Source organism: Rhea americana, unplaced genomic scaffold (genome assembly GCF_003343005.1).
Source record: "Rhea americana isolate MKP2758 unplaced genomic scaffold, rheAme1 scaffold_9, whole genome shotgun sequence".
NCBI classification, from domain to species: Eukaryota; Metazoa; Chordata; class Aves; order Rheiformes; family Rheidae; genus Rhea; species Rhea americana.
This window is the reverse complement of record NW_028187088.1, coordinates 6,441,075-6,456,812: the sequence shown is the minus strand read 5'-3', so window position 1 is coordinate 6,456,812 and position 15,738 is coordinate 6,441,075. Positions and strand designations below refer to the sequence as shown.

At 42.9% G+C, this 15,738-nt stretch overlaps 1 protein-coding gene across 1 annotated transcript in view; it reads right to left on the bottom strand.

The window, feature by feature from the left end:
• Window positions 1-15,738, bottom strand: part of CACNA2D4 (calcium voltage-gated channel auxiliary subunit alpha2delta 4) — a 115,582-nt gene that overhangs the window by 87,935 nt on the left and 11,909 nt on the right. Inside the window, exons 9-12 of the mRNA XM_085324011.1 lie at window positions 7,165-7,278; window positions 6,033-6,111; window positions 4,181-4,314; window positions 1,030-1,107 (exon numbers count right to left, since the gene is read on the bottom strand). Coding sequence (XP_085180137.1) covers window positions 1,030-1,107; window positions 4,181-4,314; window positions 6,033-6,111; window positions 7,165-7,278 — 405 coding nt within the window. The remainder of the gene's footprint in view (window positions 1-1,029; window positions 1,108-4,180; window positions 4,315-6,032; window positions 6,112-7,164; window positions 7,279-15,738) is intronic.

The window sequence follows — 15,738 nt, the reverse complement described above, 5'->3', positions numbered from 1 at the left end:
ACAAAAACCTGCATTCAATATGTGCAAATAACAGAAAAGAAAAGGCAATCATGCAAAGCAGTATGGATTGGTTGATAACTGGGACAACTAAGCCAATGTCAAATTATTCATCTAAAAAAAAAGAATGCAGGAAATCCCCACAAAATGGGTGACGGTTCTTTAAAAAGTATCTGGGGATCATGGTGGAAAAATGATACACAAGCTCCCACTACAGTGCTGTGAAAATACAAGTTAAGGCTGGCCTTGGGCGGAGAAGGCAGACAACCTGCATTGGAGCCAGCTGAGTTTATCCCTTATTTAGCAATGGTGAGGTAAAGTCCGTCATTTTAAAAGGATCATGAAAAGAGTCTCTGAAGAGTTTCAAAACCTGGAGGAAATGCCCTTATCAAAGATACCTAAATCGCTCAAACTTTTTATCTAATCAAAAGAAAGACAGATTTGACTTTACTGAAGTGTAGAAGATACTTTTCAGGGAGAAAATACCAAAGGCTACAGGCTTTCTAATTTAGCAGAGAAAGCCATAATGGTGGGAAGGTGAAGCCAGACAAATTCAGACTGGAATTTAGCCACCAGTTTTTAACAGAGAGTGAGAATCCACAATGGAGAGCTCAGGGCTGGATGCTTTTCTGGAATGACATTTTTGCCAAACACAGGTTACTGGGCTCAGGAAGAGCTGTCTACGTGAAATGTAAAGGTCTGCAATAAACTGCCCAGACTAGACAATATAATGATCTCTTCCAGCCTGAAACTTTATGGGTCTGTGAATTAGGCTCATTTGAAAATGGAAAATATAGTACAAAAAGAGAAGTGTCATATTTAAGGGGCATTTGGAAGAAATAGCATTTCAGAGGAAATGACAGACTATCATTTTGACTGAGCAATTATCAGCCTCGCATCTTGCCAGAAATCCACCGCAGTCCTTAATGGCCCAGTGTGTTTTCAGAGGCTCATTGGCTTTAAAACACCACAGAGGACTGCTGCATCCTCTAACTTCTGCTGGCTAGAGAGTCAAGCCAGCATTGCACTTACCGTCTCATTCTTCTTGCTGAAGACTGGCATTGCTACTGTTGTCATGAGCAACAGACTTTGAGCTTGAGATGCAAAGAGCTGCCACAAAACAACAAGCAGGGTGTTAGCAAAAGTGATAGTGCAGCTAACCTGATAAAGAGCCACTGGAATTCCCAAGGACCCCAGATGTTGAGTACAATTAGACACCTCCTCGCCTCCCACACCCCTCTGAAAACAGATGGCAGAACTTCGTAATACTCTGTATCCAAGACGATCGTGGGATGGATGCTTGCTAGTGTGGAGTGATGAGGCTGGGATGAAAGCCGGTAAAATGTGGTGAAGCAAGAGACATTAAAGAGCTGTTTTAATGAAGAGACAGAAACCTGTAAAAGTGGTGGCACAATTTACACCCACCACGCAATGGGAGCAGACATGGGCACTTATGCAACATGTGTAAAAACCACCAACGCATCGTGCATGGAATTAAGAAAAACAACAGAAACACGAGCAAAATCACAGACAATACATACAGTCTATATTGCAAACACATGAATAGGGTGAATGAGAAACATCACAGGCAAATGTGTAAAAGCCACAAATATACACAGAGCCTACCTCTATACTTGTTACTCAGACATCCAAGTGTAGTAGAGACAGAGACAAAATCATGATACAAACAGGTGCGAATGTCTCTACAGGGGATACAGGACATGCACAGGTAAGGGGGTAGCACAGGGTCCCAATACTTCAGAAGACAGACACTCTGAAAACACTCAAGAAAGGAAGTAAAAGAAGCAAGATGTGCACAGGAGTCTCTCAAACTTGCCTAGCTATAGGAAGCTGGTAATCCTTTGATGCCAGCAACATTTTCCTACCATCTTTCATTTGGTCTGGTAAGTAGCAAGGCACAAAATGACCCTATTTCTTTGTTATTGTACAAAGTAGGAGCCATAGACGAGTCAGGCAATAATCTATGCAGTTGCTTGATGGAGATTCAAGCCAGGTATCTTGAGTTACTGTGTTGTACACTTCTTTGTAGAAACTTCCCATTGTAGCAACACTAATGCTAACACAGCAAATAAACTTCACCAGCACACACTGGGCATATGGAAAAAGAGATCCAGTGAACTAAACTACTGCACGACACAGACATCCCTACCCACTCTGAACCAATAGCACAGCACAGCTCTCCAGTACATCCAGCATTTCCTCTTCTTGATAGCGTAACAGGGCTCCCTCAGTGCTGTAACCCCCATTCCTCCCTCCAGATGTACAGGCCAGCTGTGACTGCACGTTAGCACTGGCACACCAACTGGCACAAAGGAAACGACACGTTCACAAAATGCAGGGGTGCAGTTACCTCCTCGGATTGTGGCAGCTAGTGAGAGACATGGATGAACAGATGAATGAATACATGAATGGAGGAATGAATCAAAGATGGGAGAGGCAGGACTGGAGGGAGAGAATGGCAAGCCAAGAAAAGAGGCAAAAAAAAAAAATGATGCAGCGAGAAAATGCAACAGCAGAAACCCTGCCACAGCCTTGGAAAGTGTGACATCAAACACCAGTGCTGGGTATAGCATGCTTACTATCAAAATATAATTGCTAGGTACATAAGGGCTCTTCTGGAGGTTTTCCTTAGCACCTTCAAATACCATGCCCCCAGCTCTCCCTTGGCACAGCCCCTACAGCAGAAAACATCCTCACATCACCTCACAGAGCACGTATGCCATGGCTGCATCCTCAGCATTCAGCTCAGAGGTGAGGACCAGTCTATTCCTGTGAGCATAATACCTGTGCACTGTGACAATGCAAGCCAGGCAGGCTTGGGGGTATTTCTTGGGGTTCACATGGTTTCAACTCTAAGCATGGCATCAGCATAGAGTGATACCATGTGCAACCTGGACTTTCACATTTCCTGCCACAAAGCTAAGTTAGCTCAGAACTGCTAGTTTTACTCCAACTCACAGTGTGTTCAAGTTTCTTGCCATGAATCTTAAATCCAAAAACTGCAGGTTCCTCCAAGCTGTCTCAGGGCTGTGGCAGACATTCTAAAACTGCTGCTGGGTAGATCTGGGGTAGAAATTTCAGTCCCACAATAGGATTCAGCCCAGGAAATGATGTATGGAAACATTTTAACTGTTTTTAGAAGAATTTTTCTCTCATAAAGAGAGAAAAAAATGATGGCATTTGTTTCTGGAAGAAGGAAATCTGACTTCTGGTCAGCGCTACATCTCACAATTATGCTAGACACGTCTCTGTGGTAGAGACTCAGTGTAGGAAAAAGCTTTATCTACCTGAAGGTACAGAGAGTCCCCCCCCCAAAAAAGTAGAACTATAGTTTTCTCTTTCTGCAAAGTAAAAAGGGATGGAGAAGACGATTGAGGAAAGTCATCTATTTTGTGAACTGCAGGGGAAGGCTCTTTCAGTGGTCTACTTTGTCCTTCCTTTCATTCCTTTGGATTCCAAAATGACCTTGGCAACACAACACCATAATAAGACCTGTTTGTGGTCTAAATGTGTCAGCTCTTCCCTTGGGGCAGGCCTGGGAGAAAGCAAGTAGAGTTGGGAGTCTTGACGTACAGTCCTTTGTTTCCCTCACAGTAAGTGCAGTATGTCCTTTACTCACGGGACTGAGCACAGGGCCACTGGGGTGACATTACATCTTGCCAGCCCAAGCAACAGAAAGTGAGCCTGCCTCCCACACTGAAATATGTATCTTTGGGTGACAAGCAGCATGCAGTTGGCCACTGGGCTGAAGGGAATGAACCTCCATGACCCATATCCTGAGCTGTAAATAATCTTTCCTATAACTAATCCTTGAGAAGGTAGCCTCCTTTCACAGAAGTACTACTCGTGTCTGTGTGATTAGTCCTGGGTTCCTGGGTCACTGCAGATTCTCAAGGAGATCTGAATCTGCTTATACATCTCAACTCCAGGAGTGAGCAGAGAAATATTGTCTATCTCAGCAGAGCCAGAGCTCAGTAATTTCTATCCCATGGTTTTAGATAGTTCTCTGGGCTTTATTTAGGCTCTGATATACATAGGATATTTAGATGGGAAATCAGGACAAGTTAGATGCCTAACTTTAAGAGCTGGATGTCTAACAAATTTGTCAGTCCAGCCTGTGGCCCCTATTTGCTGACTAAAGACTTGTGCTTTAGGTCCTTACCGCGCTGTCCATGTAGGCCTCAGTCCAAATAATGTCGTGATCATGGTTGATGACCATGGGACGGCTGAGCACATGCAGGTACTCCATCACGTTCTCTTGGACATCTGCCAGTGTGGATATCTGAGTGTAGTAGCCTTCATGAAAAAACAGGTAGGAGTCATTCTTCTAATGCTCCTTCCATATTTATATATTAATGTTCATGCAAAGCTGTAAAACTAGATGTCAAAGGCTGTATCTACCCCAAAAGCTTAGTCTGCTCTTTTCAAAAAATGCCTTTATGCGCCTTGCAGGGATAAATCTTAATCTTGTTGAAAACTAGAATTTCAAAGCATTGGCTCTGTTCTCAAAATCCTGGCCCAGTGCTCAAGACCAGAGAGCCCTGGTATAAGAAGAATCCCACTAAGCAGATGTAAAATGTTGCTGTGAGTCTTAGGCAAAAACTTTACCAAATGAGGCAGCCTTCACTCCTGGAGGCCAAACATATGCAAACAAACTATTCTACCAGGCTACTCGCTTATCCTGCCCAATTTATATACAGCCTAAACTCCCAGCTTCTCTGGAAAGAGTTTTACCAGCTGATCTGATATGTGATGTGGAAGCAAATTTGGTGTGCTTGAAAAGAAAGAGCACAAGAGCTATGTAATACATCTATACAGAAGAGTCAAAATCAATGAGCTTTCTTCGGAGCTCAAGTTTGGTAGGTGAGAAGCCTTGTGCAAAGAGAGTATTTTTGGTCTTTGCTTGGTTGTTCAGAAGAATCCATTCTCCTATTTTATGGCAAACTAGCAGCACAATGAATTCCCTGTCACTAATCTTGATGCTGAATATGTAATCCAAAATCCAGGCTTTTGTCTCATCTAATAAGAAAGTAAAAATGTTACATGTAATTCACGGTGCTAACAGATGACTGTTTGAACTTTGAACATCTCCACTCACAGACATTCTGCAGGCCAAGCATTCTTTTGTTTCTTTTCTGTCAATTCTTCTCAGTAGCAAATGTACCCATGCATTTCACAGTCTGCTGGAGACACTGCTCAGACAGAACAAGAGCCAATATACCTAGCTAGTCAATCTCCAGCTGCAGTCCTTTCCCAACCCCCCTTCCTTTCCCTGTTTTAAGAGTGATTCTGATTTTGCAAGCATTGCTGGTTTCTGGCTGTCTCCAGATGTACTGAGACCAAGTCATGCCCAAACGTGACTCTGACTCTTTGACTTAAGAGGGGAAAGATTCTTTTATTCCCCCCTTCTTCCCCCTTGTGGACTCTGACAGGGCTAACTGGACTTTTAAAGCAGCCCCAAATGCATAGAGATCACTCATCTATTTGGATTGGATTGTCCCATACATGTCACTTCATGCCAGCTGCAAGGAATATTCATTTTGGGGCAGGAGTAACAAGCCATTCTGTTATCCCAGTGAAACCAATGGCACACAGAGAATTTGGCCAGGGTCTAGGGGTTAACTTGCAGATCTTGTGAAAAATGCTGCAAAATCTTTAAAGAAGAGGTGTTTGTTTTACATCTCAGTCAAAAGACTTCAGGCTTAGTGATAGAGGTTTAGACAGATTGTCAAAAGTCAGCCACTGGGACAGAATAAGCACAGGGACTTAGCTGGACTACAGCCAGCATGAATCTTGGTCATAGCGTCCCTTGGCACCGTGACAAGAAAATGTGGTGGTTCAGCACGGAGGACTTGTGTTAGCTGGACAGAGGCACACTTCGCACGGACTAGCAGGCTCTGCTTTTTTTCTGGGAGGCTCAGTGGGCCCCAGAGGGGTTGCAGCCCAGGACCCCATGGCTGCAGTCGACGTGCGACACGTGCAGGTGGCACTGGGGAGCCATTGCTATACTGCACCTTTGTTGTTGCAGGCGATCCATTTCACATTGGGGGCAAAAGTGACCTCCCGTCCAATAAGGTAAGTGAAAACCCGGACCTGGCAACAAGAACACAAAGTGAGCCTAAATAAGCTGTAATATGTTACCAAATCCAAATGGCCAAAGTTTGACATCTCATTATATACTGGTGTGAATATCTACTTGAGGTGCAAAGCAATGTTTAGCGTTCACATGGAGACAGGAGTGTCTTTGTTTTGCATTTTGTGGACTGGAAYTTTATTATCAATTGCAATAAGCCCAGAAAGCAAAGTAGCACTCAGTATCATCTGAATAAAAAGGTAGTGTGAATGCTATTAGATTTTATGATAGCAGCTCTGCCAGGCACTTGCCAAGCACATGCAGAGAGGTTTATAGCTCACAGAAATCCTTTACCCAGGGGAACAGCTGGCCACGTGAATCTTTTGAGGAAAACTTCACCATTTCTCTTGTGTTTGACCAATAGCAATTAAGTGAATCCTGAAATAAACAGCTTTAACAGCACCATGCTTTGGTCTCTCTGTAGGCTGCTTCTCTCCCTTTGTGCATTGCCTCTAGCTTGGATGAGGTAAACAAATAAATCAAGGTTTAAGATGAGCCACAGTCTGTTCCACTTTCACAGTCTACTCCGCTAGCACAACTCTGTAGTTGCAGACCTTAGAGCAAATAGGGCAGGAAGGTACCTAAAGAGGTCATCTGGGTCATTTTCCTGTCCACTGTCAGGAGAATCATAGCTGAACAACTCCCAGACAGAATCAGTCACGGATGGGATGAAAATTCTTTGTAGAGTTGTTTATTACTTAAAAATACTCAGTTGAGTCTTTATCATTGTATCAGGAGAAAGTTTTGATCATCTGCAGCTTTGGAAAAAGATGTATAYGAAAAAAAGTCTGCACTGACCTGCAGATACCCATTTGTGATCCTATCACGTCCAAAATCACCCCAGCAGACTCCTGTCTGGCTGCTTTGTGTTGTGTTTGCAGCCAGATGCATGCGGATATTGGAAGATGTGAATACTGGGTTCTGCTTGGCATCCTGGCTCACACACTTCTATTCCTGCTATGGCAGGGTAGCAGCTCTCCTCACCCTTTCTATTTATCACTTCCCAGACAAACCTTCCGATCTGGCCAGTTGTATTTTTCAAACACGGCTTCATAGTCCTCCACTGCTCCGTCTGTGATCAGCATGATAGCTTGGTTACACAAACCTCCTTGACCAGCATCTCTGAACTAAAGAGAGAGAGGAACAGCATTAGTTGTTCCAGCAACTGATTCTATGTAAGTGCTGCATATTTATTCACAATGGGCTAGATTCTGACTCCTTGTGCACTTCTTACACTATCTCCACAAAGAGTTCTGCCTAAATAAGGACTATATTTGTACGCTGCATATAATGTTTTTTTGTTGTTCATACCGCTCTTTCTAACACATTTGGTCACAGATGCTTTACAGAAGTAAAATAACAAGAAGAAATTAAGTGCTATGGAGAAAGGGTGAGACTCCCTGCTGTCTCACAGCTTGCACAATTGCATTTATTTATGCAGAGTGACTATARACTGACCATAAACACTGTCATTCTGATTTGACAGCAATTTCTGTCACTTCATACGGCAGTAAATGTGAGAGGAGAGGGAATCAGACTCATTATTTCAAGCAAGATCCATCAATCTGCCAAATAAAGAGCAGAGAAAAGCAGGAACACATGAAAAAAAAATAAAGGTACTGCCATCAGAGCTGAAATAGGTTATGGATGTGCCAAATAGAAAGGCCGTATACCGTAATGACAGAGGACATGTTATCTGTGAATAAACAATATTTAAGGTGGAGTAGAATTATGCTAGGACTCTAGTGTGCTTTTACAGGCAAGCCAGAAAAGGACAGTTCAGCGAAGAAGACCAGCCTTTGAAAGCTGCTTATCTAATGCTCCTAAAGGCAATGCCATTTGTTTCGTATGCCCTCAGGTGCAGYAGCCCTAGAGAACTAAGTGCTTTATGGACTACCATCATGGGTGTTGAACTAGCAGTCAGCAGAGAAAGTAGCAGACGACAGGCTTTGCTCACATCAGGGAGCAAAAATGAGAAGCTACTTTGCTGCTCCTCCTAGCTCAATGTCAACATGTGCTTCTTCTCGTGCACAGCATCTCTCTGCTTTTATGCTTAGAGCAACGAAAAGCCTGATCAACAGAGGAGGCTTGCAGAAGCTGATACAGATTAAAAATATGGAAGGAGGAAGATATGACAGCTCTGCACAAGAGATTAATGAGAGGCAGTGGCATGAGATAGTGAGTGTATAGAAGACTAATTTGAGGGCGACTAAAGCTGTGTTAAACACAGCAGTGACTTGAAATTGTAGAGGGGCAGCTGTATCTTAAAATTTAGGAAAAGTAGTTTTAGACTAAATAAATAAAAAAAAATCAAGCAACAGATAGGAGAACAGAGTGCAGGGTGTGGACTGGGACTTGTTAGGTGTTTTAAGGTTCAGTCCATAAGTCTTCTCCAGTTTGGTAATGCCATGTTAGGAGAGAAGACAAATGCTTTTACTGATATGGAYCCCCCTGAAGATTAACGTGATGATCATCAATACCACAAAGCCAAGTCCATACTCTATCACTTCTGCAGTYGGATTTCCCCAGTTATTTTACCACTCCTACCAGCATCTCTTCATAAAATTACCAGGTTCAGTGCCAAAAATCACAATAATGTCTACTTCTACCRTCATCTATATCTGTAGTCCTGCCTCCTTCAGAATTATTCTTAATACCACTGAAATACCTGTTGCTCTACTGCAATGAGATTGGATTCAATAGCTTCTGAACAACCACCGCTAGGACCACATGTATGACTCCTCCTTCSCTCACGATTTAATAATAATCCCATTATTTGCATTACAGATCAGAATCAGGAGTGATGATCTGACATGAGAGAGAAGGGTGGTTTAGCAGGGTCCCTGCTTCTTTCCTAACTAGCTGTTCCTCAGGCAAGTCTTCCATGAGGGTTAATAAAACAGAGTGAGATGGTTGGACTTGCTCCTCTTCTTTCATTACCACCAGAGCAGCACATTTAGAGTGACTAAGCTRGAGACTAGCTGTACTTCTGCTGCTGCTGTGGTCATGCCAACACAATAGCGGCATCTCCCACATCTTCCTCCATGTGATCTACAAGGTCTGACTTTTCTGGTGGTTGTTTAGAAAGCAGAGAAGATGCATGTGAAGAGAAGAGAGGTCTGGAGAGTTTCTACACCTTATCCCATGGAAAAACCATCAGTGTCACCCACACAGTTGTCAGAGCTCCAGGAGCTGTTGAAGCACACATACTACACACCCAGCAAGGAGACTCAAGATGGAGGCTGAGGGTGAAGGTGCACAATAGGAACAAGCATGGGATACTGCTAAGTGCAAGGGAAAGGCAAATAGTAGTTGACAGCCATGTGGGATCCTGCAGACCACCAGATAGGAAAAAGACAAGGTGTCTAGGTGAGCTATGCCTAGGACAGGTATCAACTGCATCCAGATCACTGAAGAGAATGACTAGTGAGATCATCCATTACAGAGGCATAGGGACACACTAGTGTGGGAGAGGCTATCAGAATCAGGTTCATATTGTGGATATGTGAATCTTATAATTACRAAAGTAGCTTATTCCAGTCTGTTGCAATCTACATGTTTTGTTTATGTGATTATTAAATTAACACTTAAGTCACCCACCAATTCATCAAATTATTTAAGACATCTCTTCATGTAGGTTACTTTAGATCTCATAATACTGAGATACTGAGAAATTAAATATAATATCACAATCAGCAATCTCCTAATTATAGGACTAGACAGTATTTTCAAGAGGGAAAATGAGATCATCAGTATCATAGAAGTAYTGACTAAAAGGCAGATTTAGAAAAGAAATGAGTATGAGAGAATCCCTGATTCTTAGGTCCTTTCATAACTGGCTRCAGCAATGATCTGAGAGTATCTGAAGACCTTTTCACAGGCAGCTCTGGATATAATTCTTTGCTCTGACTGAAAGAAGGTGAAATGAAGAGCAAGATGGTCATAGAGCAGACATGTCTGAAGAGGTGTATGCCAGAGCTGCAGTGGGCAAATGAGGCACTGAGCTATGCACTCTCCTCTGTAGCTTTGGACATGTTGCCAGGAGTAACAGGCATGATATAATTCATTCAAGTTCATGTTCTCTTGTACTCCCTCATTTGTTCATTGCCTTTTACTTTGCAGTTATAGCCTGGCCCAGAGTCACTGGGGAGGCAAGAGGAACATCAGCACAGCTCAGTGGCGCGTGCGTGCACTGACTAATTGATAAAACACATCTGGCCAAATGAACAAGCAGCCCCCTCCATCTCCCCCTGCCCCACTCATGCTGCAGCTGGATGCAGCCCTGTCTGCAGTGCAGTACTCTCCACCCCTGGCCTCCAGAATTAGTAGAAATTTGAATTTAGTAGAGTGTCCCCTGAGGAGAAAATCAAGAGTAGAGAAGGAAACAGAAAGTCAATGGCAACAAAATGAGAGACAGAATTAAGTAAAATAGCATCAGCTGGAAAACAGAAAGCCCTGAGATTTGCATATCCTGAAAAATATGCAGCAAAATATCTATGTCCATAAAGATGTGAACAAGATCAAAGAGAAGATTTATAAACATTCAGATAAGAAACAAGAAAGGGAGYAAAAAGAGTACATGGCCAGATGATAAATAACAGAGGTCTGAGGTTTTACAGCAATATTGTCATGGCTGGCTARATACACGCTGAAGTGCTAAGAAACATAGAAAGGAAGGAACTACAGGCAGGATCATAAAGCGGTACAGTTAAAAAAAGGTGGAAATTGAACGCATTCAAGTAAACTGTGCTCATCAGAAAGGGAAAGAATTGCTGGACTGCAGAATCACAGAATGGTTGCAGTCTGAAGGCACCTTTGGGGATCATCTGGTSCAACCCCCTGCTCAAGCAAGATCACCTAGAGCAGGCTGTCCAGGACTCYGTCCACTTAGGTTTTGAGTATCTCCAAGAATAGAGACTCCACCTCTCTGGGCAACCTGCTCCAGTGCTCAACCACCCCCACAGTAAAGAGCTATTTTATTACATTCAAGTGGAACTTGCTGTGTTTCAGTTTGTGCCCCTCACCTCTTGTCATGTCACTGGGTACCTCTGGGAAGAGTCTGGCCCCTACTTGCTTCATGGTCTGAGGCCTGACTGAGACCATATGARATCCCAAAGGATGGGAGCAAATCAACAGAAAATGTTTTACAAGAAGAAGGGGGAAAAAAAGTAAATTAACCTTAAACATCTAGCACATTCCTATAAAAATTACTAACACAGCTCTCTTGCAAGTGCACAAAGGGATGACACAGGTATGACATAAGACAGCACAAACTCCTTTGACTTCTTACATCAGCAGATGGTTTATTCTTTATATGGCACCAGTTCTGCTCAAGTTGCACAGAATTTTGTCTCACTGAAAGCCAATTTAGAACCAATTTCACCATTTTCCCACCCATATTCATTTCAGAGTGACTTATTCATAATGAACCACATAAATTATGTCACTTCTGTGTTCAGCAGTAAGCCAAGGTAACATTACAACAGCTTGGTGTTAAGAGGAAAGATTGTTCTAAGGTGGCCTCAGAAAATAGAACTTGGGATCTTTTTACCTCCAGAGYTGAAAAAATATCAGTTTTTAAAAGAAAAATATACTCTGACTAGATCCTGAGAAAGGAGGGCCCATAACAGTGAGATTTTGTAATGCCTAATCCTAAGAGATTCATATATAACAAATATATGAACATATACAGGCTCTCAACATTAGGGGAATGTGAGTATACTTGCATATGCATATGTACATACACACATACATATGGCATATCTACCAAAATATATAGATATACTTACAATTGGTTTGCACTGGAAAACATAATTACAGGTTTAAATACAGAGCAGGAAAGGGRATACTGCCTGGGAAGGAGCCCCACAGAGGCAGATCAGCTGGATATAAATTAACAATGGGACAGCATCTAAAGAAAGGTAACTGATGTCTTAGGTTGTGTTAAGAGGACCGTTGTGTGTAAAACAAGAAAGGTAATTATTCTGCTCTGCTTAGCAATTGATAGCCCTCAGCTGCAGCACTTGCAAACTGTTGGGAGCACGGTGTTTCAGAGAAGGCAGGAAACWAGAAGCAGCTGAGAGCAGAGCAGCGGCCAGAACAAAGGGTTATAAATCCTGCGGTGGGGGGAAAGGATGAGAGAACAAGACCTGCCCAGCTTGTTGAAACAAAGAGACAAAGAAAGTCGCAGCGAGGTAGAATAAAACTTGGAAACTTGAAAGGAACTCAAAGATAGCACTTGATGCTTGAGAATTTTGAAGTGCTTTATAAATATGTTTAACACCCTGGTTTCTCTGTGATGCAAATTTGATTGAAACTACTTGGTATGTGGCTAAATTGAAATAGAGRGTTTAAGTGGCTTATCCATCATGGCAGAGAATGGCAGGGGAAGCTCTGGCTAACTGTTCTCCTGAAGCTTTACTGTAAATTGTATCACAGATTAARATGTGCCCCGTCCACCCCAGAACATAATGGCAAAGCACAAAAATGGTGAGAGGTTGTGCAACCCTTCTCTGCCACTCATACCTCTTTGAGCAGGTTGCTGTCAGGCGATTAATTCTTTGAGCAATTGCACTACAAACAAACTACCAAAGAAATTTTGCAGCCACTTTCATTACAGAGATTTTTACTAGTTGACTACTGCAATCAGCAATGTCTGTTTCATCAGTGTGATATAGCAGTTTTCATTTTTCTTCTCTTGTGTATTGTGTTGCCCTCCAGCTTGGCTGTGCACCTTACCTGTGAGACTACAGCAGCACCACCCTCCAGATTTTTTTCAGGACTCTGATGCAAACAGTTTCCCTCCTCTGTTATTGACATTGATCCGACCAGCTCTAAGAGAAGAGGGTCCKTAAAGCACGTGTGTGCTTGGAGGTGCCGTTTTGCCTGAAGGAGGCTGGCTGTGGTACTTGCAGAGCCTGGGGTCCTCCAGCTGATGGTATGGAGGGACTCTCCAGCTGAGGCCTTTCCAGGAAGGTGACAGTTTTGGGAAGGCTGCTGCAGAGTAATGGGGGTGTTTCTACAGTGGCATGCCTGTGTATATTCAGCCCCTGGGGCTGTTGCAAGTGTACTGAGACGTGATCTCAGTCTCTTATAAATGTCACCAGCAAGACTGAAATCCTAGGACGATACTGTAAAGCGACTGAAGAGATCCTGTAGCCTTCTGCTGTGCATGCAGCCCTTCCATGGCTCACTGCAAAAAAAGATTGCCAACTGATGGCTTCAGCAACCTCAGGTTTAGGCCTCAGCTTGCCAAAAAATGAGACAGCCATCATCCATGCTCTGGTGGACAGGCTCCCTTCTGTCCCACTCTGACAAGGCTGCTATCAATGTTACTGGGAAAGGAAAGCTGGGCAGAGGAGATGCATGCCCATAGCTCAGTTCCATACCGTCTCCCCCCAACAAATTTATGAAAATTTGTATTTCATGGAATTTCATACTACCAAGAAATGGGCAACACCATCCCTCTGCTTGTTGAGGAGCTTTTGCAGTCCTACCTGAGTGACCATACCCAATTCTTTAATCAAGTCAATATAGATGCGGCAGAGATCTATAATGCTGCTCTCTGCACTGCTCCTGATTGTCTGCTTGAACCATATTTGTCAGAGGTCTTACAAACAGCAGAGACAGCACAGTGGTTTCCAGGAATCATGCCRTCAACTGGGTGAGTGATTCAGCACCTGAGTACACCCTGAGCCAGCAGCTCCAAGGTGTAAAGAGGAGGTATTTAACAGTAGGAGTCACCTAGAGCACAGTCACCTTTCCTTATCTGCAGATGCCCAGGGCAAGGATGCTGAAATGTCTGAGTCAGTTATTCTCTCCTCAGAATTGGGGTGATAATGAAAGACAGGAGGGAAGTGGTATCTAACCTTCAGAATAAATAGCGTTGAGAGGTTTTATTAGTACTGGGTGCTGTAGTGTCTAGTAGTAATCTCACCACTTTRTTGACCTTATTAGATCAAGAAAGGTCAAGATAAGTGATTTCTACTCACATTGTTCACTGCATTTTGGATACTGAATAGAGAAGAAAAATATTCTGTCTGCCAAAGAKCTGCTTCTGTGTTACTGCAGTGAACTTATGTTAATCCACTGGGCTGCATGCACATCAGTCTCTTTCTGGAGGTATTTTTGTGCTATGTCAGATGAAGACTTTTTTCCTCAGTCTCAGCTTTCTGCCGTGTACCTTCCATTTCCCATGGGCATGCTTGACTGAAGGTTCATACACAGGGTTTTATAACAAAGGCAGGGGTTCCTACCTTCTGGAGGCTTGCCTGGTCTAGTGGGTCAGATTGTCAGAAGTGGGTCACACTTGCTGGAAAGGAGACGTGAGGTCTCATCAGTGGAACCAAACCTGTTTTGATGTCTATGCCTAGCACAGCCAGTTGCTGTTTCAGCTRGGGCAAACAGACCTTCTTTAGGTCTACATTCCCTTCTTCCTGGACCTTAAAAGTTATGCTGACCGAGAGCCTGCTTCTTTAATCCATTGTCATTGTAGATAATCAGTGCTACATTAGATATTTAAAAATATATTCTCTAAATATTCTGATTTATAAAACTCAGGCCTCTATAGGCTCCAAATCTTTTACAARTAAAGTTAATTTTAACATAAAAATGCAAAGTTGTACTTAGATGAATCTAGCAGACATCTAGTGTGTGTAATGGATTCTAGCTTTATACCATTACTGCTTCCCTGATCTCTTTAGTCACCATCTTTCCCCCAAAATACTAAATCATTACTGCTAGGAGTGCTGCCACTTTATTACCACAGTGACAATGCTATACTACTATTCTCAGATTGCCATTAAATTCATTATGGCTGTTTAAACACTGACAATACAGCTCAGCTACTGCCATCATGAAGTACAATTCTGACCATACCTGCATCAGGATAAGTCAGGAACAACTTTACCATAGCCAATCAACTTAAACTTGCAGTCTGCAAAATGATTAAGAGCAGAGAATCTTTCCTAGGATGCCAGCGTCTCTGGTACTTAAAGCATCTACACCACCATTACAGCTGTTAGCATCATACAGTGTACTTATTTCTGTCTGCAAAGGCATTGACATCTACCTGCCTAGATGGTGCAATAAGGTGGTGGTGGGGTTCAGCTGAGTTCTTGGTCCTCTTTGAGTTAACATGCTTTAAGAAACAGAGTTCGGTGATATGTTTACCTCCAGGACAATGAGGATTGTTCACATAAGCCAGTTGTTCACATAAGATTTGTAAATGTTCCACAGCCTTATCACAGGACATGACATGGATTAATTCCCCTGACCTGTGGTTTCTTCCATATGAAGAACCCTGATCCTCAGAAGAGTAGTATTCAAATAAATCTGAAGCCTGAAAATAATCTTTCATGTCTTCATCACAGCCTACTTACCAAGGCTCACTAATAACATTACATAAGTAATGTAATTCTGATCATAAGATCAGAATTATTGCCTTGAACTTATCAGTTACATTTTATTGCCAACATCAATAACCAAGGAATCTCCACCCCCACGCTATCAGCAGTATTCACGCTGATGAACACAGTGCTCTCCCACATAGGCACCATCCCCTCGGCACTGGGCTGCGGTCTGCAGCT